This window comes from Myiozetetes cayanensis, unplaced genomic scaffold, assembly GCF_022539395.1.
Source record: "Myiozetetes cayanensis isolate MyiCay16 unplaced genomic scaffold, myiCay2020 scf39, whole genome shotgun sequence".
In the NCBI taxonomy this organism is placed as follows: domain Eukaryota; kingdom Metazoa; phylum Chordata; class Aves; order Passeriformes; family Tyrannidae; genus Myiozetetes; species Myiozetetes cayanensis.
In genome coordinates this window covers 619,307-642,845 of record NW_026087620.1, presented here as the reverse complement: position 1 = coordinate 642,845, position 23,539 = coordinate 619,307, and the positions used below count along the sequence as shown (strand labels likewise).

The following is a 23,539-nucleotide window of genomic DNA, read 5'->3' as shown; positions in this document are numbered from 1 at the left end:
CCCTGCCGCCATTGGGCGGCGGTTCCCGCCCGGACGCTTTAGGCGAGGGCGCGGGGCGATGGCGCTGCTGCGCGTGCGTCACTGCCGCGCGCTGCTGTACTGCCGGCGCGCGCCCGCGCGCTGCCCCGCGTGCGGGGGGGCCTTGGCGGCCGGGGGGCTGTCCTCGGCGCCCGTCCGGCTGGACTGCCCCTTCCGGCCCGGCCACGGACAGCCCCGAGCATTCCTCGTCAGGCCCACCCGGGGGGCCTTCCTGCGGTGACCGCCAGGGGGCGGCCAGGGAGCGGGGGAGGGAGGGAACGTAATGGGAATGGGATGGGATGGGCAGGGACAGGGACTGTGCAGGGACAGGGACTGTGCAGGGACCGTGCAGGGAATGGGACCGTGCAGGGAATGGGACCGTGCAGGGAATGGGACCGTGCAGGGAATGGGGCCGTGCAGGGAATGGGGCCGTGCAGGGAATGGGGCCGTGCAGGGAATGGGACCGTGCAGGGAATGGGCAGGGAATGGGACTGTGCAGGGAATGGGACTGTGCAGGGAATGGGACCGTGCAGGGAATGGGACTGTGCAGGGAATGGGGCCGTGCAGGGAATGGGGCCGTGCAGGGAATGGGGCCGTGCAGGGAATGGGGCCGTGCAGGGAATGGGGCCGTGCAGGGCTGTCCCCGAGCTCAGCGCCGTGCCCGCTGTCCCTGCTGGGCTGTTCCCGAGGGACAGGCCCTGATCCAAGTGTTTCCCTGTTGCAGGGGGTACGACGGCAGCTCCGACCTGCACGTGGGGATCACGGACTCCCGCGGTAAGGACAGCCCGGGCCACGGGCTCAGCTGTGCTGGGAAGGGGCCAGAGCTGGGAGCAACTCCAGGACAGGATCACGGAGACCCTGGGAACATCCCAGCCTCTGTCCCACCTTGCAGCAGACACAGCCCCAGTGAAAGCCATATCCCACATTCCACATGGCACTGCATGGGAGGGACAGGTGCCCTCCACCCCTGACACAGGGAAAGGGAAAGCCAGGCCTACTCTAAAGAAGTTACAATGAATTAAATATGGGGTTTGGTGATTCTCAAAATACACCTAATTAAAACTCAAACATTTTAAATGCCACCTTAAAAATCCTACTGGGTTATCCCCAGGGTAAGCCCAGCCTGCAAAATGTCACCTTAGATGTTTAATTAATATAAAGATGGTCTAAGTTGGGGTTAAAAATGAAGTCTGGCCATGCTTAAGTTGTTCTTGTTACCAGAGGGCATCTGAGACTGAGCAGGTTTTTGATGGAAGCCAGGCCTGCAGTTCCTGCTGGGCCCTGAGGGGAGGTTGTGGTGTAACCAGCCTGAAAAAGAACAGGATTATGGCAAACGTCAGAGCTTTCATCCCAAAACATCCCCCCCAGAAGGCTGTTGTGTGTTGCAGGGGTGGTGTACCACTACGACCAGGAGGGTGTGCACAGGGCCCACTGCGGGTGGGAGCAGTGCATCTGCATCCCCCTGGTGCAGCCACAGTCGGGGCAGCTCCTGCACCACTGGGATGGCCTCCTGGAGGAGTTTGCTGAGGGAGAGGCCTGGCTTCCTCACAGGTATGTGACTGGAAATGGGGGTGTCATGGGGTTTTTAGTCTGGGATGATAAACTGGGCTGGACCCAGGGGGCTTGTGTGGCATCCAGAGCCCTGTGCTCCTTCAGGACACATTTCCAAGGCTGGACAACCCTGCCAGGCTGTCCTGAGCCTCCCTGACCTGGCTAAACACAGCATGCTTCAGTTTTAAGAACAGACTCGTGCTGGAACGTGAAAGCTCTAAAACAAGAGGTTCTTTCAGGGAATTTTGCACGAAAGCCCCAGTTGAATGAAACATCACCCACCTGCTGCTGAGCACAAAGGGCTGGTGCCATGCTGGGATTATTGTTCCAGGTTTCTGCAGTTTTAGGTGTACTTGCATTTAAAGGCTGACCACACTGGGACTCTTGCCCAGGTGCGACACTGTGGTGAGAAATGGGAAGCAGCCTCATTTCCAGCTCTTCCAGCTGGTCCATAACATTGCTCTGCATGGGTGAACACAGAAAGGCTTCCTCCCCCTCTGAACTAAACTGGTGTGTCCCACCAAGAACTGCCCTGAAGGGAATGCCCAGGTCAGACATGCCCTGCCACATGCCCACACTGCAGCTCTCCAGGGAAAGCCCTGGGAATGTCCCTGGGAACAGCCCAAGTGACACACAGCCTGCCTGGGCACTGGGGTGCTTCACTTAAAAGAGCCATAAAGAACCCCCCCATCAAATCAAAAGCATTTTTTAGCAATTCTCTACATGCTGACTGTAAATTTCAGAGCTCATCCACCATCTCCCCAGACCAGGAGATGGAAGATTTTGATGTGGAATAGAATTTTTAGATGTTTACAGGACTTGTGAAGCCAACAGGATTTGTGTTACTTTTACAATTCCCAGTGCCTTAACAGGAATACTAAAATTGGCTTGGTGTCAAAAAACCTCACTGGCAGAAGGCAGACAGATGTTTTCATCTCTTCTATCAGCTTTTCTTCACTCTTCTGCCACCTCCTGACACAGTGACCTACTTTTCCCACTAGACCAGTAACCACTGAACTGCCAAAAACTCTTAATTAACTCCTCTGGTTTTCAGTGGACAGGAACTGCACTAAACTAATCCTGGAACTCCTCTGGGTTCAGGCTGAGCCGAGCTCTGAGTTTCTTGATTGCTTGTCATTTACTGGAGGGCAGTGTAGAAGAGCTGCAAAGAACTGCAGCCACAGCCAGGACCAGCAGCACCTGCAGGGACTGGGAGGAGCTGGCTCTCCTGTCTGGATCCAAGGACACGCTTCCCAAAAAGGAGGAGCTGAGCTTTGTCACTGAACAGGAGCTCACAGGTCACTTCAGGTGCCTTAAACCAGGAGAGCTTTGAAGAGAAGAGTGAGCTCTGCTGAGCTGGGCTCAGGGTCCCTTTTCCCAGCCACACTGCTCTGATCCTGCAGAAACCCCCAGGGCTGCCAGGGAATCCTCCCAGACTCCCTGTGCCAGCACAGACCATGGAGAGCAGGAGGCAAGGAATGTCACAGGGCTGGGGAGAACAGGGAACAGGCACTTGTGGGAGCAGCCTGAGGGTGAGGCAGGTGCCTGAGCAAATACAGCTACACAAGGACAGGGGGGATGAACACAGCCTGGGGAGAGTGTGGAGTAAATGCAGGACTTGAAGCTGTGAGAGGCCACCATGAAACATTTGGGAGAACCCAAGGAATATTCTGACAGTGACCAGATAAGTGCTGTCACGTCCTAGGATAGGGTAGCAGGGGTTAAAAAAAAAGAGAAAAAAAAGGCAAAAGCATTTTAAATGGCTGTCACTCCTGTTCCATCAGCATTTGTGTCCTTGCACAGTTGGCACAGCTGGCACAAAACCCAGTGGGGTCCAACAACTGTATCAGCACATCAGTGATGGAAGGCACTGGATTTGAAGGGAGTTTCCATGTTACCACCACACGTGGGGCCTCACAATTAACACTGGGGCTGCAGGAAGGACTTTGGAACAATACAGGGAAGAGCCAAGTCAGTGTAGAAAATAAGAATTCATTACTGTCACGTCTTGTGGCCTCTTCGTTTCTGTGCTCAGAGTTCCTGGTCCCTGCTGGACAGCACAGCTGGTGATGACTGCAGTGTGTTTAACCATCAGCACGGAGGGAGGGGGATGGTTCCTGGGGAGTCCTTGGCTCAGTGGCAGCTCTTCCTAAGGAGGTGTTTTCCCCAGGTATGACGAGCAGGAGCACAACTGCTACACCTTTGCCCTGGCCTTCATCAACCACGTCCTGAGCAGGCAGGGCAAACAGCCCCTGAGCAAGGAGGAGTTCACAGAGAGGTTCGTGCTCCCCCAGAGCAGAAGAGCCTCCAGGTACCTGAGCCTGCAGCGGGAGCTGGCACACAGGGACTGCTACATCGTGCCCCTGCCCCCGGGGGGGCAGAGCAGCGGTGCTGAGCACGACCAGCTGCTGCAGTGAATCAGCTGCTGCAGTGAATCAGCCTGAAGGCTCCACAGCTCAGGGCTTAGGGGGCAGGATCTCATTAGTTAAAACCAGTTAATTTTAAGCTGAAGGATACTGACCTTGTGCATTGGAGTGAGGTAACAGATGTATGATGCACTACAGAGAATTTCTGTGATAATTCTTCCTACGCAAACATGTTTTCTTATTTACATTCACTGGGTGCTCTGCAAACGCACTTCATCCCAGAAATCAAGACTGCTGTGTAATAAAGGGTTTTAGCAAATGAACCGTGGTATCCTCAGCCCTAGCAAACCAAAATGGTTTTTCCTGTCACATTTGATTACTGACGAATGAAAAAAGGGAATATGTGCTTGTGTGCTGCTGAAATCCAGATGCAGATTCACTACGTGTAAAGTGATTTTCCTCTGATTACTAATAAATATAACAACAAAGAAATCCAGCCTCTTTGCCAGATATATTTAGTTTTCAGTTTACATTTTGCACATTTATTCTTCAGACCAAGGCAGATGCTTGGTATTAAGAGGGAATTTAGTGTCTTATCTGTCAGTAGTTGTAATAACCAGACTCTCAGAATTTGTCCCCCCGTGCTCTGCAGCAGCACACACCACCATCACCACACTTCACACGCCTCCCCCTCCATGTTCTTCCACTTCTTGCCAAACTCGAAGTTACAGCTCCCTGAAAACACCCACAGCACAAGTAGAAACACCCAGCTTGAAATGCACTGTCCTGCTGCTGCTGGAGACCTGTCCACCCCCTCCCAGAGCACAGCACAATCCCTCAGCCAGGATCTGGCTCAAACAACTCCTGGTGTCCTGTTTGAGGCAGAATCCTCACTGCATTTCAGTCCTGTGTGTTATGTGCTGAATGATAAATACAGTGCCAAATGATACAACTGAGTTATTTGATCCACCTGCACTGAAACGTGAAGTAGTCCTCTGCTGCTCGAAATAAAACACCTTGACCCTACACCCAACACCTCCACACCTGTTCAGCTTGGAAAAACTTCTGTACAATTAACATTTCATTTGCCATCCTTCCAGTGGGAGTCAGATTAAATGAAAGCAAAGACAGGAAGATCTGCCACCTTGAGGTGCCTGTAGTTTCCTGCATTCATGACATGGCTCTACAACCTAAAGTGCCCAAATAAACATGATTGTGGGGTTGTGCCTGGTGGGAACAGACCGAGGTGACACGATTTTTACCAGGCAAGGAAAAGGTCCCAAACCCCTTTTACAGGGAGTGAAAACAGCAGAGTGTCACTGTCACCAGCTCTGCTGTGTCCTCACTGTTGTAGCAGATGTGTTCTCACAAAACCTGAACAGCAGGGTGAAAAAGGGAAGCCCAGATGGAATTAAAATGCCTGAATGAAGCAGCAAGACTTAAAATGCAGCACAGTTGATACTGAAACCTCCTGGCTCTGCTTGAAAGCAGCTCAGGACCTGCTGTGTTGGGTGGTTGGTTTGTTTTCCTAATGTGGCTTAGCAATAGTAAACATCAACGTTAGCAACCTGCATCCCAGCTGATTAAATCTTGCAAGAAAAAAAGTTAGAAACCAGCAGGCACTATTGTAGCAAAGCTCAGCACTGTCCTGTTCCTCACTCCATCCAAACTGCAGTTTATCCTCATCTGCTGTATGATACCACAGGCCAGGACAGAGAGAGTGCCACAGGAACAAAAATAAATGTATAAAGCGTTGTGGCTTCTGGGTAAAAGGGATAAAAGCAGTGATGAATGTGGGACTCACACTTGCCAAGCTAGAGGCACTGAGTTCCTCTCAGTGTCAGCAAAGCTGGGTTATTTTCTGCACGGTGACTCATCCTCAAGGGAAGGAAGGGCCTCAGCTGGGCTGGGCATCTGGCTGGCACGGGGCAGGACGAGGCCCCTACATCTTACCCAGATGGAGAAAGGTGCCCAACACCTCCCTTTGCTGTTAGGTGCTTAACCCACAGAATTCACTAAAATCCCTGCACATTCTGGGAAGAGTTCCTCAGTTCTGAGCTTTGATTGTGCAAGTAAGGCACTGAATCCCAGGGTCCAGGCACCCAACCACAACATGTCACAATAATCAATACTGCAACAACCAAATCTCTCCCCAAATCCAAATTTGTGCCGTTTCCTCAAGGCTATGAAGTCAGGTTTTGGCTGAGGAAAGTTACCACTGATACTCTAAAAGGTTATTTGATTCACTGTAATTACTGATGGGTTTTAACCACTCAATTTGAAGACCATCAAGTTTAAGCCCTCATTTCTGAAGGGCTTACAATGTGCTGAGCCTTACAATTCCCAACTCTGAACAGGTATTCCCAGAAAACTGTCCCATCCCTCATTGCTCAGGCACTTGGCAGACATTCAGGAGCCAGACCATAGTTGTCCATTCAGCACTAATGCCTGCACCTGCCAGAGAAGTAAAAATTATTTAATATTAACATTTAAAATAGCAACAAATATTAATATTGAAAAAGTTATACGTTACTAATTGCTGCAGCGTAGCCACCACTCATTTTATACTTCCATGTTTTATTTTCATTTTCTGTTTTGAACTGGAACACCGCTTGAATTTTCCCTCCCCTCATGTGCATCACTGTAGCTCAGTGATGTTTTCCAGTACAACAACACACCTCACTTCAGACAGCATTTACACAAACCAGCTGTGTGTTGACAGGAGCTGTTCTGAGGCAATGGGTCATCGTCAGATCAGGGAAAAAAACAACAAGTGGGTTTAAAAAAGTGAGTTTTTCCTGTGCAGTCAGTTAGGCTTCATCTTGCTCACTGCGCTCACGGGAAGAAACCCAACGACTGACAATCAGTTCCTGAAATAAAACCGGGATTGTTATGGAAAACCCCCAAAGCTACAGGTAACCAGTGAGGGATGGGAATTAGGTCTCTAAAATTGATGAATATTGTGTGACCACTGAGAAATTTTAGTAGATGGCTGTGTTTCTTCCTGACATGAGCTGGTCTCACATGTATTTCTCCCTCCATTTTTGAACATATATTAACCTTACAGTCTCCACAGTCACCCCCATTTCCACATGCAAATGCTTCCATTGAGACTAACAGCAACATTCAACTTTAGATCAGAAGATGTGAAGTTTTTAGAGAGGCTGCAATGCACATCTCATGCCCTGGGGCATGAAGCAATCTAATTATTTTATTGCAGCTGTGCTTGAAAAACTCCAAATCGAGGCAGAGAGGCAGGGACAGTTCTTCCAAGCAGCTGTGCAGCTGCTCCATGGCAAAGCCACCCGTGGCACAGAGAGCAGGAACCACTCACCTGGACCCTGATCCTCTTCATACACTCTGGGCTCGACATCTCCTCTGCAGTCATGTCAGAGGGTTTAATCAAATAGCAGAGCATCAGCTCCTGTTGGCAAGCAGCAAACACACACATGGATTCAGAGGGATTATGGAAGCACTGGGCTTGAAGCTCTAGCACAGAGGAAAGCAAGCTGCTCTGTTCAAAAGGAAATCCTGGTAGATGGAGGGGGCTTTAAAAACACAAGTGGCATCAGGAAACAAGTGCCCTCAGGTCTTCCTTTTGTTCCTCACACAGCTTTTAACACTCCTTCAAGCACCAGAACGTTAATAAGCTTCACAGAATTCACCAGGATATTCACCAAAGAAACTTGTGTCCCCACTGGCAACTCAACATGTTGTTCAGCAGGAGGATTCTCTTCCCAGCCTCACTCCTGCTCCTGGGAGCTCACCTGTCCATTTGTACGTTAAAGCAGTTTACAGCACTGACCTTGGAAGCATTAGCAGTTGTCCTGTTGAGCCCAGACAGGGACATCCAGCTGAGAGGTCTGCGCAGAGATCCCTGGAAATCATCATCCACCAGCTCAGCAAGGACAGAGTAACTGCACAGCAGAGCACACAGCACAGCCCACTCAGACAAATTACCATTTTAGCAAGACAACTTTAGAACTAGAGGCTAAAAACTGGTGTTAAACAATATGCCAGCGTGGAGGCAGCAAACTGTGACACTTCAGTCTCTTTCCACAAGGAAAAGAGAAGAAACAATGAAGGTGGGAATATGCCCAGTGCCACCTGCCCTCCCCACCCTGATGTTTGGAGCATTCTCTAATGAATGCCAGGCTGACATTTTTAACCAATTTATTTTACCTCACTAGCTAATGAACACAGACAATTATCATCCCTTTAAAATTTCTTCTCCCAAATTACGTGAGTTATCTATACCATACATTTTCCAAAGTCAGTTTTACTTATTTACTTATAAATCAAGTTACTTTCCTGAGTGCATTCATCAGAAAAGTGTTAAATATGCTCACTGCAGCCTCTAATTTTTAATGGCTGTTAGTTAAATTCAATTAAATTGTGTCATTTAGTATCTCTGCTAAAAGGATTTTCACATTCCCAGTATGAATACATCCAGAAATGTATTTTGACTGATGAACATGTACTTAAGCAGTGAGAATGTGTGAAAGAAATGTAGTTTGAAACAAAGAAATTTGACAGAAACATGAATGTCAAACCTGGCATGATAGAAGGGGGGGCCTTTTCGATACAGCACTGAAATGGAAGAGATACACCTTAGTCTGATAATTGTGAGAGGGCTGTAAGAGGGGACTTTCTTTAACTAGCAGAGCTTTTCTTACACAGCTTTCCCTGTCAGCAAAGGGATGAGTAGCACTTCATTCCATGACTTTTAAAAAATACCTCCCTTAATGCACATTCTCCTCTAATGACAGGCTTTACTGTACTGCTTGTGTGGACATGAGCTAAATGTAGTTCTTGAACTACTTAGCAAGGGATTTTGGGCATTACTAATCATTTCTGTAAGCTTAAAACCCCAACCATTAACAAAGAAACAAGTCCCTTCTCCCTCTACCCAAAAAAAGCCCCAAGAAAAACCACCCAGAGAAACAGTCTTAGCAGTAAGTTCAGCACAAGTCCAGCTTCTGTTAACTGGGATGAATGAGATCCATGGACTTTGTGAATCTGGATCTGGATTCCAACCTGTTATTCTAGGGACTGTCATGTTGACACTGCAGAAGGGGATGGAGGCACTTGGGAAGGGAATTCCAGTGAAATCCTGCAGGAATTATTAACCTCATGAAGGCAAACAACAGGCCTCTGAAGCTGCCTTGTCAGCTACTGACTGTGGGATGGGATTTTCCCCCCACACCCCAACTTACTGCCAAGCCACAGCCAGCCCAAACCAGCTTTTGCCAAGGGCAAGCAGCAAAGGCTGCTGCAGTCCCCGAGCTCCTCCGTGGCACTGCAGCCCTGCCCTGCCCGAGGAGAAGCGAGAGCAGATGCTCCAGGAGGCACTCACGCAAGTCGGTCCCGTACTTGAGCCCCACCTTGGGCACCCAGCCCCGGCTGCGGAAATAGTGATAGGCCATGTAGGTGGTCTTGAAATCAGGCTTCACCTCGCTGAACACCTGCCACAGCTTCAGGATGCTCAGGGGCTCCTGCAGGGCACACACAGGGCACGGGGGCTGCAGGGCACACACCAACACCGGCACAGCCAGACCCGCAGTGCGGGCACTGCCCCAGGGACACACGGAGCCCCGGAGCACAGGCTGCTACAAACCTGCTGTTCTGCTTAGTGGGTTAGTGGGCCTTTTTAGCACTTCACAATCAGTCCCACAAGGCCCTTTCCTAAAGGAAAGGCTGATCAACCTCAAACCAGAAGCCCAGGTTTCAGTTATTTTGCCACGACATTAACCATAGCTTGTTATACTTGGAGATTAATGCTCAAAACTCCAAGGAGTGTTGCCAGCTCAGGTAAGACTATTCACTGTATTGCTTCTCCCTTATTTGCCCTTCCCATGTTTCCTGCCTAAACTATAACAAAAAGCCTTCCTCTGCTTAATTATGTTTGTCTTGCTAAACTGAAAACTTTCAGACCAGTGTTTCCTAAACAGAAATACCATTACCTACAAGAAGAACTTCCCAATTACTCTGTTTGGTATTTCCTCCTCCAGAATTCACAGCATTAATTACTGCTATATTAAGTAAAAATTTCAGACCAAACTGTATCCAGACTAATGGTATCCCCAGTAACCCAAAATTAATCCAATCTCTTACCTCACCATAATAAATACTTAAACATCCCAGAGCATAGACCAAGAAAAAAGCCTGGAAAAGTAAACAGAGTAAGTTTAAGTAATATCTAGTTTCTTCCTGTGGCTTATGTTTCATGCAAGAACAAAGGCTCAAATTAATTTTGTACAAGAGTCCTCATGTCACAAGACTTGTGTTCATGACCTTCACATTTCAACAGACACAGAAAAATCTACGATCTACAAACCATCCCTGCCCGTGCTGCACGTTCCTGGGGGCCTGGTGTTAAATCTAATCTATTTAGAGGCAGCACAGCTGAAGCAGGATTTATACAAATGTAATATTCCTGGTATTTCTATACTTAAATCACTGGTCTCTCTGCCAGTGGAATTATTCATCTAAAGCAAATGGGATTGGACCCTAAATATGTTTAACCATATCATGTAATTCTTGCAGGTTATTAAAAAGAAGTTTAATGACTAAGACAATCCAAATCCTTAGGAGACACAGGAGAGCCCTGTACTTTAGAAACAGGTATTAAATTATGCTGTAACATAGACTAATGTCTACTTTTTCAGATTAAAAGCAAACCAACTTGTACTTGGAACATACCTCTTCCAAACTGAGCTGTAAATACTCAAAAATCCTAAATGGATTTTTTCTGCACACCAGTTTCTCCTTTTTGACAAGCTATAAGAGAAAAAACTACTGTATTACTAAAACTTTTAACAGGAAAAAACACTGAATTCTGAAAACAGCACTCATGCTAGAGATTTTCTAAAAGATCGGGATACTCATTTTCCTTACATTTCCTTGTAAAGAAGCAGAGTCATCTTCAGGACATGAGCTCCCTTCTTCTTCCTCTTGCACCAACACATATTCTGGAGCATTTTGCTTTGCCTCGCCCCCCTGCCCAGCCCTTTGCTCAGGGCTCTGCTTGCCCTCACAGCCACCGAGCACAGCAGCACCACCCTTCTGGCAGGACCCTTCCTGCAGCCCTCTGGAGTCACCTTGTTCCTGCTGCTCACAGCCACACACAGGGCCCATTCCTGCATCTCCTTCCAAACAGGCTTTCCCGGAGCCCCCATTCTGATCCTCGGGACTCAGGGCTCCTGCACTACCAGGATCTGCACGAGACTGGCTGGAAAGTTCAGTATTTTCTGTATTTGGGCCCATCCTGTTATTAGCAGTTTGTTCAGCTCCAGGCTGTGTCAGCTCCAGAGGTTTGGTGTAATTTTCGAGGATCTGGGTAACTGAGCAGTCATCAAGGCCTTGCTCTTGCAGAACACTCCTGGCCCACTGCACACGGCGCTGGTACCTGGGGAACAGGAGACAGGAGAACCTGCAGGGCACTGCATCCTTTAATTCACATTTTGAAAGCAAAGCATCCAGCACAGCTCCCAAGCAAAGCTGGACACACTCCAACAGCTGCTGTGCAAACACAAGTGTGCCCAATGCAATGGGGCTCCAGATTTTAGGGGTCTGGAGGTGACACCACTGAACATCAGGATTCTTCCCCTCCTCGGGTTTTGCCCCTTTAATTTGTGTGGCCCAAACACCACTGCTGGGCCCTGCACAAGGGACTGTGGAGTTTCAAGAAGCAAAAAACTTCACCAGGCAAAAAGTCCCTTCTCCCATGGGAGCCCTAAACCTGAATCCCCCCAAAAACATCCTGGTACCAGAGCTTGCAGGATTAAAATAAGCAATAAGACTTAGCATGCAGAGCTCTCACCCACTTCATCTGTTTTACAGACAACAACTGAGAGCAGTAGCTTCAAAACTCTGTTCTAAGTACCTTTCAAAAAGCAATGGCATAGCAAGAACATCAGGGTAAAAATCTCAAGCAGAAGCTACCTTTTTTAACCAAAAACCTCAGAGTTACATCCCTGAGAAATAACAAGAACCCTATCAGTAAGACAGTAGCTGAAAGATGTAAATATGTCTAATATTTCTCAATTATGATACAGTTTTTAGTGCCCTTCCTGCTATTTCTCTTGGAAAATAACATTAATATGCAGTTGAAGACATGAATCTTCCCTCTGTGCAGCTGCAGGGACCTGAGAGCATCTGTCTTTCCTCAAACCTGGACAACTCCAGGACAATATTCTTCACTTCCCAGAACAAAATCCTGATCAGCAATTCCAGACCAGGTAATGAAGAACTACAAAAAGCATTTAATGCAACTTTCATGTGTCAACACAAACACAAGTTCCTGGGAAGCCTCATAACAAAGCTGTACAATCCAGTGCTGTCCCCTTTGTCACAGAAAAGAGACTGCCCGTGCTCCTGTGATTAATGACCACGTAATCTGCACTTCAGATTTCTACTGGAACAGGTCAGGAAGCCTTTTGTGCACCAATATAATCCCACTGTCACTGATGCTCAGCCACAGCTGGCACATAAAGCTGGCACAAGACAGACTAAGAAGAATGGCAAGTATTTCTGTGAGCACCAGTAACTGTACTAGCACTAGCACTAATATTGATACTGGTTTTCTTATCTAAAACTGAGGACTGAAGGAGCATAACTTTCAAATCTAAGTAATTTTTTTGAAGTTATCATAAGATTGAAACAAACTGAGTAACCCCCCTGCACATGTTTAATAGTTCATATACCATTTAAGCAAAATAAAAATGTGGTCCAACACTGTTTTGCTAAGTGTACAAACCAGCAATGTTAATTGATAATTTGTATCAAAAAAGTAAAATATTAGTACATTATAAAAATTCAAGAGCTGCTTCAGTCTATGCTATAGCAATTCCTTAAGGAAATGGAAGTTGTTTTAAAGAGCTTGCCCCAGAAACTTGTTTTTGCCCTCCTCAGCTAAGAAACAAGTTTATTTTGATTATTATGATTAATCACCCATCCTACTATGCATGCACTCAGTCTTGGCCTCTATTCAGCAATCAATACCTGCAAGATTACATGAAAAAAACCACTGATTATCCCCTACTCTATTTCCAGTTCTTGTAATGTGATTTATAAATGAAATAATGAGAAAAGAAATAGAAGCAAATCATTACTTATACAGCCAACAACCCGAAAACCAGAAGGAAAAAATATAAACCAGAATAATATGTTTCCTCAAAGCACCAAGAATAAGTCAAAGCAAATTAACTTACTTTTGAGATGTAATTATAGGCATGTTTGTGTTGACACCTGTACAAAGAAAAACCACACATTGTTTCATCAATATGAAGATGTTTTTGTGAGGGTTTGGTCACTGGGCTGATCTGCAGCCTGACAGTTACCCCCATCCTTCAAAGCCATTTTGGTCCCACTTGTGTTCAAGGACCCAGCAGAACCAGGAAAGGTGCAGAGGTATCAGCCTGCACAAGGGAACAACTAAATACACCTTTTTTATCCAGCCCATAAAAAGACAATGATGAGGGGATATGATAAAATCCAGTGATGTCCATTGAGACTTAACTGAAAGATGAGCAAAGAATGACAATATAAACAACCAAGGGCAGGCTGGGTGTAATTGGCTACAAGCAGATTAAAAACCTCACATATCCTTCCCTTGTGATTCCATGGACACTAAAACCTAGAGATTAAGGTCAAAAAAACTGGAGAGTTATCTGAAGAGAAGTCCAAGGATCCCTTTATTACAGACTTCCTAAGAACACCCCGGGAAGGCAAGGACAATGCACTGAGGAGCTGTGGCACATTTTCCATTCCTGGGTGTTTCCCAGGCATTCCCCAAGCACTGAGAGGGAAGACAGATCCTCCATCGGACACAGTGAAGACAAGTGGAAGAACCATCAGAGGACATTTACCTTGCCACTTAGCAACCAGCAGGGGGTCTGAAATGCTGAACACCGGCCGACTTCTTGAAAGGATCCCTTTCCCAAAATAGCCCTGCAAAAGGAAGGAAAAATATCCTCATTATGTCTTAACAAAGAAATGAATTTATTTTCAAATTGCAATATGTGGACTGCCAAGATCAGCTGAAACACATCTAAAATTCAGCAGCATTTAAGCTCTGCCCAGAACTTGTTTATCTGCTGGTAAATGGTCAGCATAAAGCCCTGCACTCAGAGATCTACCCAGGTGTGCTGGTTTAACTGGGAGGGTGTCTGGCCTTCTCCTCAATCCTAAAGATTTGTCAGGCAACATCTCCAAATAGACATTTGGAAACAACCACAGGAGACACCGCCTGTGTCCTGGCGCTGTGACAATAGAAACCAAAGAGATACCACTGCACGAGAAGGGTGCTGAAATGGCGCTCGGGCATAAAGGAGTAACGTGGCTTATTTTACACAGGAATAAATCTGAAGCTAAAATAATTACAGAAGCCTTTATAAAATGTTAATATTCCAACCTCCTGGGCTTTAAACACAAGAAAGTAACTTTTGAGAAGTTACATAAAAAGTTGAAAGGAGACAGTAACAAACATGAAGGCTTTGCAGCTGTCTTTTAGGTCACTGTGTCAATTCATTCAAAAAACTTATTGGCTTGAATATAAGAAACACTATTCACATTTGACCCAGAATAAACGTTTTGTACTGATTTCAGGAGAGAAGTGAGATACAAAGAATCACACGAGGCTGAAGGTGCAGGAAACCATAAAGGCAGCAGATTTTAAGCAGTACTACGCTTTACCTGCATTAAAACACTAAAAATACTGTGCAAAGAGGGTGCAGCACCTTGTTATAGAGCTGTTCAATGTCCTCTGGGTTCCTCACAATCACGTGGTTGTTGATGATTTCAGCCTGGCACATTCTGAAATCCTTCCCACCCACATCCACAGGGAAAGGACCCTCGTAGGACTCAAAAACTCTTCTTTTCCTTCTTGGGGGGTGAAAAACTGCTTCTGCCATTTCCTGATGTTAATATTGCCTCCTAAAATGTGGAAAGAAAAGATTCAGTGTTTAGGTTTAGCGTTTTTCTGTATCTCAGCAACATCCCTTTGGCAATAACAAATTATCAATGAATCCTCCACCATAATAGAAGTTTAATCCTGAAACTCTTTTACCACACAAACACAGGCACTGATCTGCTGGTGTTCTCTGTTCATCTGTCTCCCTAGACCAGGCTGGGACGGTTCTCAGCCAACAGTTTATGAAGAGAACTTCCAAATGAAAGATTTATAATTTTTTTAAAAATTTATAAGCGTACACCTGTATATTACGTACTAATTTGTATTTATGAAGTTTAATAATTTATATAAAATAAATTTATACATAAATACATAAAATAATTTTATATAAACACATTTTAGTATAAATACATAAAATAAAATTTTATATAAATATTTATATAAATACATAAAATTTCACATGAATTTATATGGAAAGTTATATAAAATAAATACATAATATATAAAATTAAATTTATACAAAATAATTTTTAATAAAATATTTAAAATAAATTTACATATTAATAAATTTATATATCAATAAATGTATAAATTTGTGCATGCATCTTCACGTATTCGTCAATTTGTAGGTTTCTTGAAGGCCACAGAGGAAAGAGATTACAAAGGGAACTTCAGTACGTAAGCAGTGAGTTTCTGTTAACGCTGCGAGCCCTCCGGGAACAAAGCAGAGGAACGAGCAGAAACCACAGCGCACAAATTTACTGAACACAGACTGAATGCACATTAAAGTGTTCGAGCACAGCGCAGGGCGCACTCTGAGGGGACACGGTGGGACTGAGGGGGGGGGGGTGTCTGGGCAGGGCCGCGGTCGTTCCAGACGGTGCCCGTGGGGTCCCCCCCAAACCCGCACATTCCCCTGACTGAGGGCGGGGCCGCAGCGGGACGGGAATCCCAAGGAATCCCAAAGGAATCCCAAAGGATCCCATTCCCCCCCTCACGCCCCTTTCCCCTCTCCCCTCACGCACCCGGACCCGCCGCTCCACGGCCCGCCGGCCCCGCCCCCGCCGCGCGTGCGCACCGAGCGCGGCCCCGCTGAGGGGACCGGGAGGGGGCCCCGCCATGAGGGGCGGACGAGGAGGGGGCTCAGCCGTGAGGGGCGGACGAGGAGGGGGCTCAGCCGTGAGGGGCGGACGAGGAGGGGGCTCAGCCGTGAGGGGCGGACGAGCCCGGCCGCGGGACCCCGCCTGGAGCAGCTCGACGCCCCTGGCCAGGGGCGTCGAGCTGCTCCAGGCGGGGTCCCGCGGCCGGGGTCGTCCGGTGTCCCCCGCCCCGCAGCGCGGGGGGTTCGGCTCCCTGACAGCGCCTGTCGCCGGCTGTGGCTCGGCCAGGCAAGCCGGGACGACGCAACCCTGGCTAGACCTGCTCGTGTCGTTACAAAAGCGAGGTACCTGAGTGCAATGCCAGGTTTTTTTTTTTTTTTTTTTTCGGGGCAGACATTCCTGCCTTCTGTTTTGGATTCGCGGCTTGAGTGAGCCTTTTGCCCGTCAAACCCACAGTACAGCTGCTCTCTTGTTTTGGGGTGCCACAAAGAGGATCGAGCCGGTTTGGCTCCAGGTGTGAAAAATTGAGGAACTGATTTTATTCCAAGCAAATTAAAATGAACAGGGGGTACTAACAAAAGAACTATTTCTGTATATTTACTAACTTATAGGCGTACCGTGGAGACTGTAAGGTGAAGGGTCCTATCTGGACCTCTCACCAGGGAATCTTTCGCGGCCGGGAACAGGGAACAAATTATGAATAAAAATGTATTCCTCTGTGCCATGTGGATACACAGAGAGACCCTCCATGCCTTGCAATGTGAGGATGATGCAAGACCCCCCTGTACGAGCCCAGGGGAGGTATGTTACAACCAGGCTAAAGATAACACCCACTTCCAAAGCAGAGAAATTACCTTTTAAGGCAACAAGCGGACAGTAAAATGAATATTCAACAACTGATATCAAAGGGTACAAAAAGCGCGGTTTTCAAACAGCGGTGTGCTCTTTGTTTGATTCAAAGGTGCACCCAGCGCTGGAAATGGGTACTCAGCACTGCAATAAAAATCTCTTGCTATATTTCTTTGTCCTGCAGGTATTTTTGCCGTCTTCAAAATTCCAGAGAAAAAGTAACTTATATCACAGGGACGCAGACTCTCAGTAGAGAATTCTGATTCCCCAGCGAGAGAGATCGGTGAGCTCACTGGTGAAAAGTTGTGAAGAACACGTCGTTCTCGTGAGGTGTTTTATCTCCCGTTTCACGGGCAGACTGATGAGCCGTGGGGCAGGGAATAATGGTTTCGAGGCCACACAGGGAATGCAGCGCAGAGAAATGAGAATGCTAAGCTTGTGTTCTTACAGCTGGTGCCTACAGAGGTTCCCTTTCTATGCCAACTCAAGATGTTAATTTATTTTGAATGCTGGTTCATACACAAAGTGTTGAAGCTAAACCACAGAGGGGCCTGTTGTGTTCCTGTCACCAAAGTACAGAGAAACGCTCTGATAACTTCAGGCTCATTCTTATTAAAATACCCGGTGTTAAAATGTTCCGGGTAACAAGATGAAAGCCAGCATTGAAATAAAGGCGAGTTAAAATACAATAAAAATTTTGTTATATTAGTATAATTTACCTATGATGTTAAATGTGACTTTGCAAAATTGTAACTGCTTGAAAGAAGGTTGCTGCCCAAACTGTGGATAATTAAGATAAAGCTAACTTACGTAAACAAAAGGGACTGTCAGGGAAGGCAGGAAGGACTTCTAGCATGGAGCATTGCAAGGGAGACAGAAGAGGGGTGGGGAAACCTAAGCTGATAGAAGTGATAAAACCTTATGTAACTACTCTATAGTAGTAAGAATAGGAGTTAGGTAACCAAATGTCTATTTAGATAAGGCAGACTTTGTAAAGAGTGTATGTGATAGATAATTTTGAAACTCACTCCTTTAAATGTATAAAAAGCTGTTGTGTTCCTTTACTCGGTGGAATGCACGGGGGGCAACCCCCCTGCATCTCCCCGGCCGTAATAAAAGTGTGCTTTACATATGGTTCAAGGATTTCTTTGAATCAGCATCAAAGCTCTTACTGATTCAAAATTGCTTCTAACTTTGTCAAATCAAGCCTCGTTTCAGTGGCAGGGGGGTTTATCTGTGCTGGATATATCTGTGTTTTCTTCTCGTGCAGACATTACCCCCAGATGTGCATTGCAGTGAGAAGGAGACAAAACACAAAGAGCTGCAGGTTTTTCCTTCACATCTCCTTGTCTCTGAACAAGCCTTGAGAGGGACCCCAGCACAAGCCAGTCACTCAATTAACTAATCACTCCCCTATCTCTTCAACCCAAGATCTGCTCCCATTCCTGATGATAAGCCCGGGCTGTGCTGCAGCCAGCACTTGCTGTCTGAAGGACAAGCTCCCTTGGATGAGTCACACCACGTTTCTTTCAGAATACCGATAATTGTACAGACACTTCAAATGTCTGCAGCTCTCTTGTTATGATGAGCCAGCGTTTGGGCAGCACCTAAATGAGAGGCTCTGAACAGCAACCCTCAAGGTCAGAGTGAATCACAGAGAGGCAGGAATATCACACTGCTGCCAGGAGCCAAGGGCAGAGTGATCTGAAATAACTCAGTCCAGAAATGGTAAAATGGGCAAAAGAGACCATTGCAGGAACATGCATTGTTCTGCATGACCACTGGGGTACAGGAGGAGCAAGAGGGTCACACTGCAAAATAATATTGTACCTGTGAGGTGAGGATGACACTGAGGGGTCTATCATGCCCATCACTGGGAATTTTAAGAACAGGTTAGACAAACATCTTCCAGGAACACTACAAATAAAGTTAATCCTGCCTCGAGACAGAGGACTGCACTAAAAGCCCTGGAGATTCCTTTCCTGGAGTTTTCAGGGTCTGTTTTTCCTTCCGGGAGCGCTGCTGCTCTCTGCTGCTCTCTGCAGTGCGGCAGAGAATCCGGGCTCAGTGCTGCCCTGCAGAGGTGAACACCTGCAGCCTCTGTCTAGTCCTCCTTCAGCTTTCCATCCCTGTAACAGTCTTCACTGTTCTGTGTTGTCTCTGGCTGATTCATTGCTCTAACGAGAATTTACAGTTGCTTACTATTTCTTGAAACTCAGCTGAATCACTGCATTATTAAATCAAGGTCCAAACCAATGTCAGATTTCTGACAAGCCTAATATGACTCATGATGGTTGTAACCCTTCAGTTCTAGAAATGCCTTGCCTTCAGCTCTGACACTGCCTTTGCTGCCTGATTTTCAGTGGTGTTGTCTGCCTGTGTCCCTCTGTTTATGTTGGCACCTCTGGAAGTCCCGTGCTATATGGGTATAGATGTTCATTCTATAGCACAGTCCCACCTGGGACACGAGTGCATCCATAGGAAACCCTGTGAACTGACAATGTCCTTCCAGGAGGAAAATGCTTCTGCTCTGCCTTGTTATGGGATTTCTCAGGCAGTGGTGGAGGAGCAGAGCTGAAAACCAGTTACAGTGGCAAGACATGCTTTCCCTGCCAGGCTTATTAAACTGCTCCTGTGACCACACACGTGGTAATTTCCTTTCAAATCTGCATAACATTTACAGCTGTGTGCTCTCAGCCTCTCTGTGGTTTGTGTCCTTCCACAGTGACTGTTACACTGCAGAGTTCATCTGGAATTATTTGTATGAAACACTCCATTTATAGAGTAGGAGTCCATTTAATATTACATTAACTAATATTTAACAACTAATATTAACCAATTGTCATGCTATGGAGATTCTACTTCATAAAATTAAGTTGCCATATGCAGGGAATTTTGTTATCCAAGGTGGTTGTTTCCTGGATGCTTAGGGATTTTTATTGGGAGTTGGGAAGTTAATTCCCAGTCCTATCTCAGCCAAAACATACAGGCCAGGTACTCTTGAAATACATATTTTACATGCTTAGGCTTATTAAAAGAAACAGAAATGTCAGCTTGTAAAACTTTTTGCCCATGTAGCACTTTCAAGCAAGTTAGTCAAAAAATCATAAAAGAATCTATTCTTGTAGTGTCTTTATTTTGGAATCCGTGCCAAGAAAAAAAGGTTTTGCATAGAATCTCATAAAATTCAAGTAATGATTTGTCATTATAATAATTTCTGTCTCTGGTTTCGACAGAATGTGCCTGTGAAGTTTTCTTATCCCATACCAGTATATAAGAACAGAAGAAACATGAGCTCACTCTCCTTTTAAAATAAAGCCCTTTTGTTTCTCACAAGGTGATTTGGACAGTAGTGGGAAGATGGACTGTAGTTATTTACATTAGCGAGTTCCAGTTTCCCCAGACTGACAGCAATTCCCAGGGAAATTCTGGTTACATTAACTTTGACAGAGATATGGGACTGTTTTTGGAAACTTAAAAAAAAAAACAACTAGGGAATACTTTTCATTTTTACTAATATGCAGTATCTTAATTTTGTTTATTAAAGAAATAAATCAAGGTTAGTTTCTGCTTAGTTTCAGATGGTTTTCACAGGAGACCAAAAAAACGAGAAGTCAGACAAATATTGGCCAAGCATCAACCCAGTAAGGAATCCCATAATAGAAATCCCGAGGTGGACAGCAATAAAATGAAGAGCATGAGAAAAGAGAACATTAAATATGAGTGCGCTGTTAGCATTCTTACTTCAGACTTGGACACTGCTTTTGTGTTCTTGGAGATTAAACATATGTGGATGAAGAATTGTAGCAAACCCTCTGATCCAGCTGCCTTCCCATGCCATGCTGTGCCATGCCATGCCATGCCATCCCACCCCATGCCATGCTATCCCAGCAGGTACAGCCCCAGGGCTCTCACAGACCTCACAGGGCACAGTCACTCCTGGTCCTCTTGGGCAGCTCCCAATTTCTGTCACAAACCACATGAATTGAAAATGATGTGAACATTCATTTTCTCTCCATCAAGTCTTTCGACCCTCCCAAAGTCACTTCTTTCCTTCCCCTCATGGAAACTAAAGCAGAAAGTCTGGCCTTGCCATTTCAGGAAAAATTAAGGGCACTTCCAGCCCCCAAGTTTTGCCCAACCCTTGAGCTCCAGCATCAGATTTATTTCCCTTTTGGTGAAGAAACATTTGTTCTTTTGTAGGTCATTAATTTTTCTGCTTCATCAACCCCCTGGGTGAGTTGTTAAATGATGTGCAGCTTCTGTTCTGCCCAGTTCGGACTCTCACCTTCAGCTCATGGGACTGAGCACTGGGCAGGCAGTGAGAAACAAGGACAAAACTCCAGGTTGCACGAGACCATCAGCAACAGCCCGTTTTCAAACTGCATTTCAGCTGGCAGAGCTGTCGCAGGGGGCTGTCTCCACTAGGTGTCCGTGTTTCAGCAATTTTCGATCAAAGCCCCGTGCAAAAAGCAGAACGATTGCCATGCTCTGCTGGAAGATGGAAATACAAGATAGATTCCCATCTCGGGGCAGTGTGCACCTGGGCCTCTGCCTGGAAAGGCACCAAAGCTAGCACAAAACTCTCAAACCCCACTTTTCACTTGCACATCTTAGACTCTCAAACAGGTCCTTTGAGGCTGGCAGACTTTTCACATATTGATTACTGTCTCCCTGATAGTTTACAACCTTACTTTTCCTAATCATTTTTCAAATTATTCTGTGTTTTGTATTAACTTGCAGGGGTAAATAGTTGGAAAAAGCTTTTTTCCCCCTAGTTTCTTTACTCATAGCTCTGTTTTGCATTCAGGTGAGTGCAGAATCCTTAAAGCATTTTTAGATCTGCCTCCATAATTGTTAAATAATTGCTTTGCTCATTGCATTTCTCTTCAAATATTGATGGCTAATGTTTGCCTACTTTGCCTGAGTATCTAATGGGTGTTGGAAGGCACAGTCATGCTCCTGTGCATGTAAATTTATGCTCACAATTCTGATAAAACTGTAGGTTTATTTATTGAAGATGCTCTTCACATTTGTGTGATTTCCACACCCATTCATTAATAAGAGGTCGGAGAGCAGCTGTTTCATTCAAACACTCGGGAGTTCCAAGGAGCTGAAGTGAAGGCCTTATTTAACATTACTGAATTCCCTTTTAGGCATAACCCAGCAGATTTTTTTTTTTCCGCTGTTTTCCTTCTGGTTTTCCTGGCGTTTTGGGTTTGTTAAATGGAAGGATAGAATGGATTTGAGGGAGTGCTGTGTGCCAGAACATTTGAAGGCAGGTTCCAGCACCAGATGCAAACTGGGCTCTAGTGATCTGTAATTCTTCTAGATGTGAGTATAACAGCTAAAACTGAATTGGACTCCAGCACTTTTACCTCTTTGACAATATTAAGAAAAGAGAATAGGCTATTTTTATTACATAACAAAATGAAAATCTGGTGTCACTGCATTTAATTTAGACACTGTCCAGGAATGTACTTTAACGTGCTGTCTGCCTTTAAGCACAGAAACAATCCTACAGGCTTCAGATGTTACCTGAACTGTGTCTCAGAGCTCATCCTAAATGCTCTCCAGGTTCATGTGTCAGAGCTGACAGAAGGACAAAATAACAAGGAAATCAAGATAAAGGTCTGAATCATCACATTCTAAGAACAGAAATAAACCAAACAGATCAATTTGTTGCCAAAAGTATATGTTTTTAAATTAAAAAAAACCAAAAAACAAACGAAAAACAAGCAGACCCAGAACATCCTCTTACGGAATTTATCCCAATCTTGAATCTTTACTTTCCGTTTGTTTAATAACAGGAAAAGGCTTGTAGCTCTTTTGTTGAGTTTTACATGTCAGCATCTAAATATTCTGATGGTATTCTTAAAACTTTTACCAGGAAAAACAACAGTGCCATGGCCTATACTAGGAAATGTTCTGTTTATTTTAAATGCATTTATGAGCACACAAAGGCAAACAATTACCTGTCATAAACCGAGGGAGCAACTCATAATAGCTTGGTGTCTCACTTGTACTTCTTTGTGGAGTTCTTTGGCTCATTTGTCCCTGCCCTTCCTGTGTTCTGTTCCTCACCCCTCTCTGTACCTTTTGAACTTGAGTGTGGGTTAAACCCCTTTTCTCATTGCCCCATTTACCTGCTGGGCTCTGCTTCTCCTGGTGTCTCAGCCACGAGAAACGTTGGGCTAAAGGTTTATCAGGAATCTGTTTCTGGACCCCCTCGACAAGGATTGGCACCAGCATGGAAAAAAGTGAAGCCTGAAACCCAAGGGCTGATTTTTAAGTACATAATCCTGCACTGGACTCTGAAAGAAAGATTGACAAACAATTTTCAAAGATCATTAAGCTTCCTACAGGAGTATTTTAACATATTTTGGCCTTGCCTGTTCTATTGCGGCAACTGCAGTAGCTACAATAAATTTCAGCCTGATCATCTTAAAAAAGAGATAATTCTGTCACTGGAGGGTAGACTAAACTCTAAACTAGGCTAGTTGTTCTCTGTGTGTAACTATGGGCTTGTTTAAACAATGACTAAGCTACAAACAGCAGGCCACTGGATTCCCTTGGACCAAAACTGTGAGCACAGAAGTGCTGAAAATCCAGCTTCCAGATAAAAAAAAATAAATAACTCATAAAAGCAAGTGCAAACAGCAGGGAAATCTTGTTTGCATCTGTCAAGCTGTGTAAGGGACAGTCAGAGTGGAAAGAACAGTCAGATTAGGACGCTCTGGGTG

General features: G+C 45.6%; 2 protein-coding genes across 5 annotated transcripts; one reads left to right on the top strand and one right to left on the bottom strand.

Moving 5' to 3' along the window:
- The first annotated feature begins 58 nt into the window (after positions 1-58).
- On the top strand, positions 59-4,427 carry MKRN2OS (MKRN2 opposite strand). Its single transcript, XM_050328314.1, has 4 exons — positions 59-255; positions 743-792; positions 1,407-1,569; positions 3,740-4,427. Exons 1-4 carry the CDS (start codon positions 59-61, stop codon positions 3,984-3,986), a joined length of 657 nt encoding a protein of 218 aa, XP_050184271.1. The 3' UTR covers positions 3,987-4,427.
- A 51-nt stretch (positions 4,428-4,478) lies between these two features.
- Positions 4,479-15,909, bottom strand: TSEN2 (tRNA splicing endonuclease subunit 2). 4 transcript variants are annotated; one of them, XM_050328311.1, is made up of 12 exons: positions 15,873-15,909; positions 14,675-14,870; positions 13,805-13,886; positions 13,148-13,184; positions 10,833-11,367; positions 10,638-10,715; positions 10,050-10,100; positions 9,292-9,430; positions 8,489-8,525; positions 7,741-7,852; positions 7,270-7,359; positions 4,479-6,389 (listed from the first exon to the last, which is right to left on the bottom strand). In XM_050328311.1, the coding sequence occupies exons 2-12, from the start codon at positions 14,846-14,848 to the stop codon at positions 6,345-6,347; spliced, it is 1,380 nt and encodes a 459-aa protein (XP_050184268.1). In that variant the 5' UTR covers positions 14,849-14,870; positions 15,873-15,909; the 3' UTR covers positions 4,479-6,344. The 4 variants fall into 4 exon arrangements, with proteins under 4 accessions (XP_050184268.1, XP_050184267.1, XP_050184269.1 ...); XM_050328310.1 differs by lacking the exon at positions 4,479-6,389 and adding an exon at positions 6,493-6,805; XM_050328312.1 differs by lacking the exon at positions 4,479-6,389 and adding an exon at positions 6,493-6,805 and having other exon boundaries at positions 10,833-11,343.
- Positions 15,910-23,539: the final 7,630 nt, after the last annotated feature.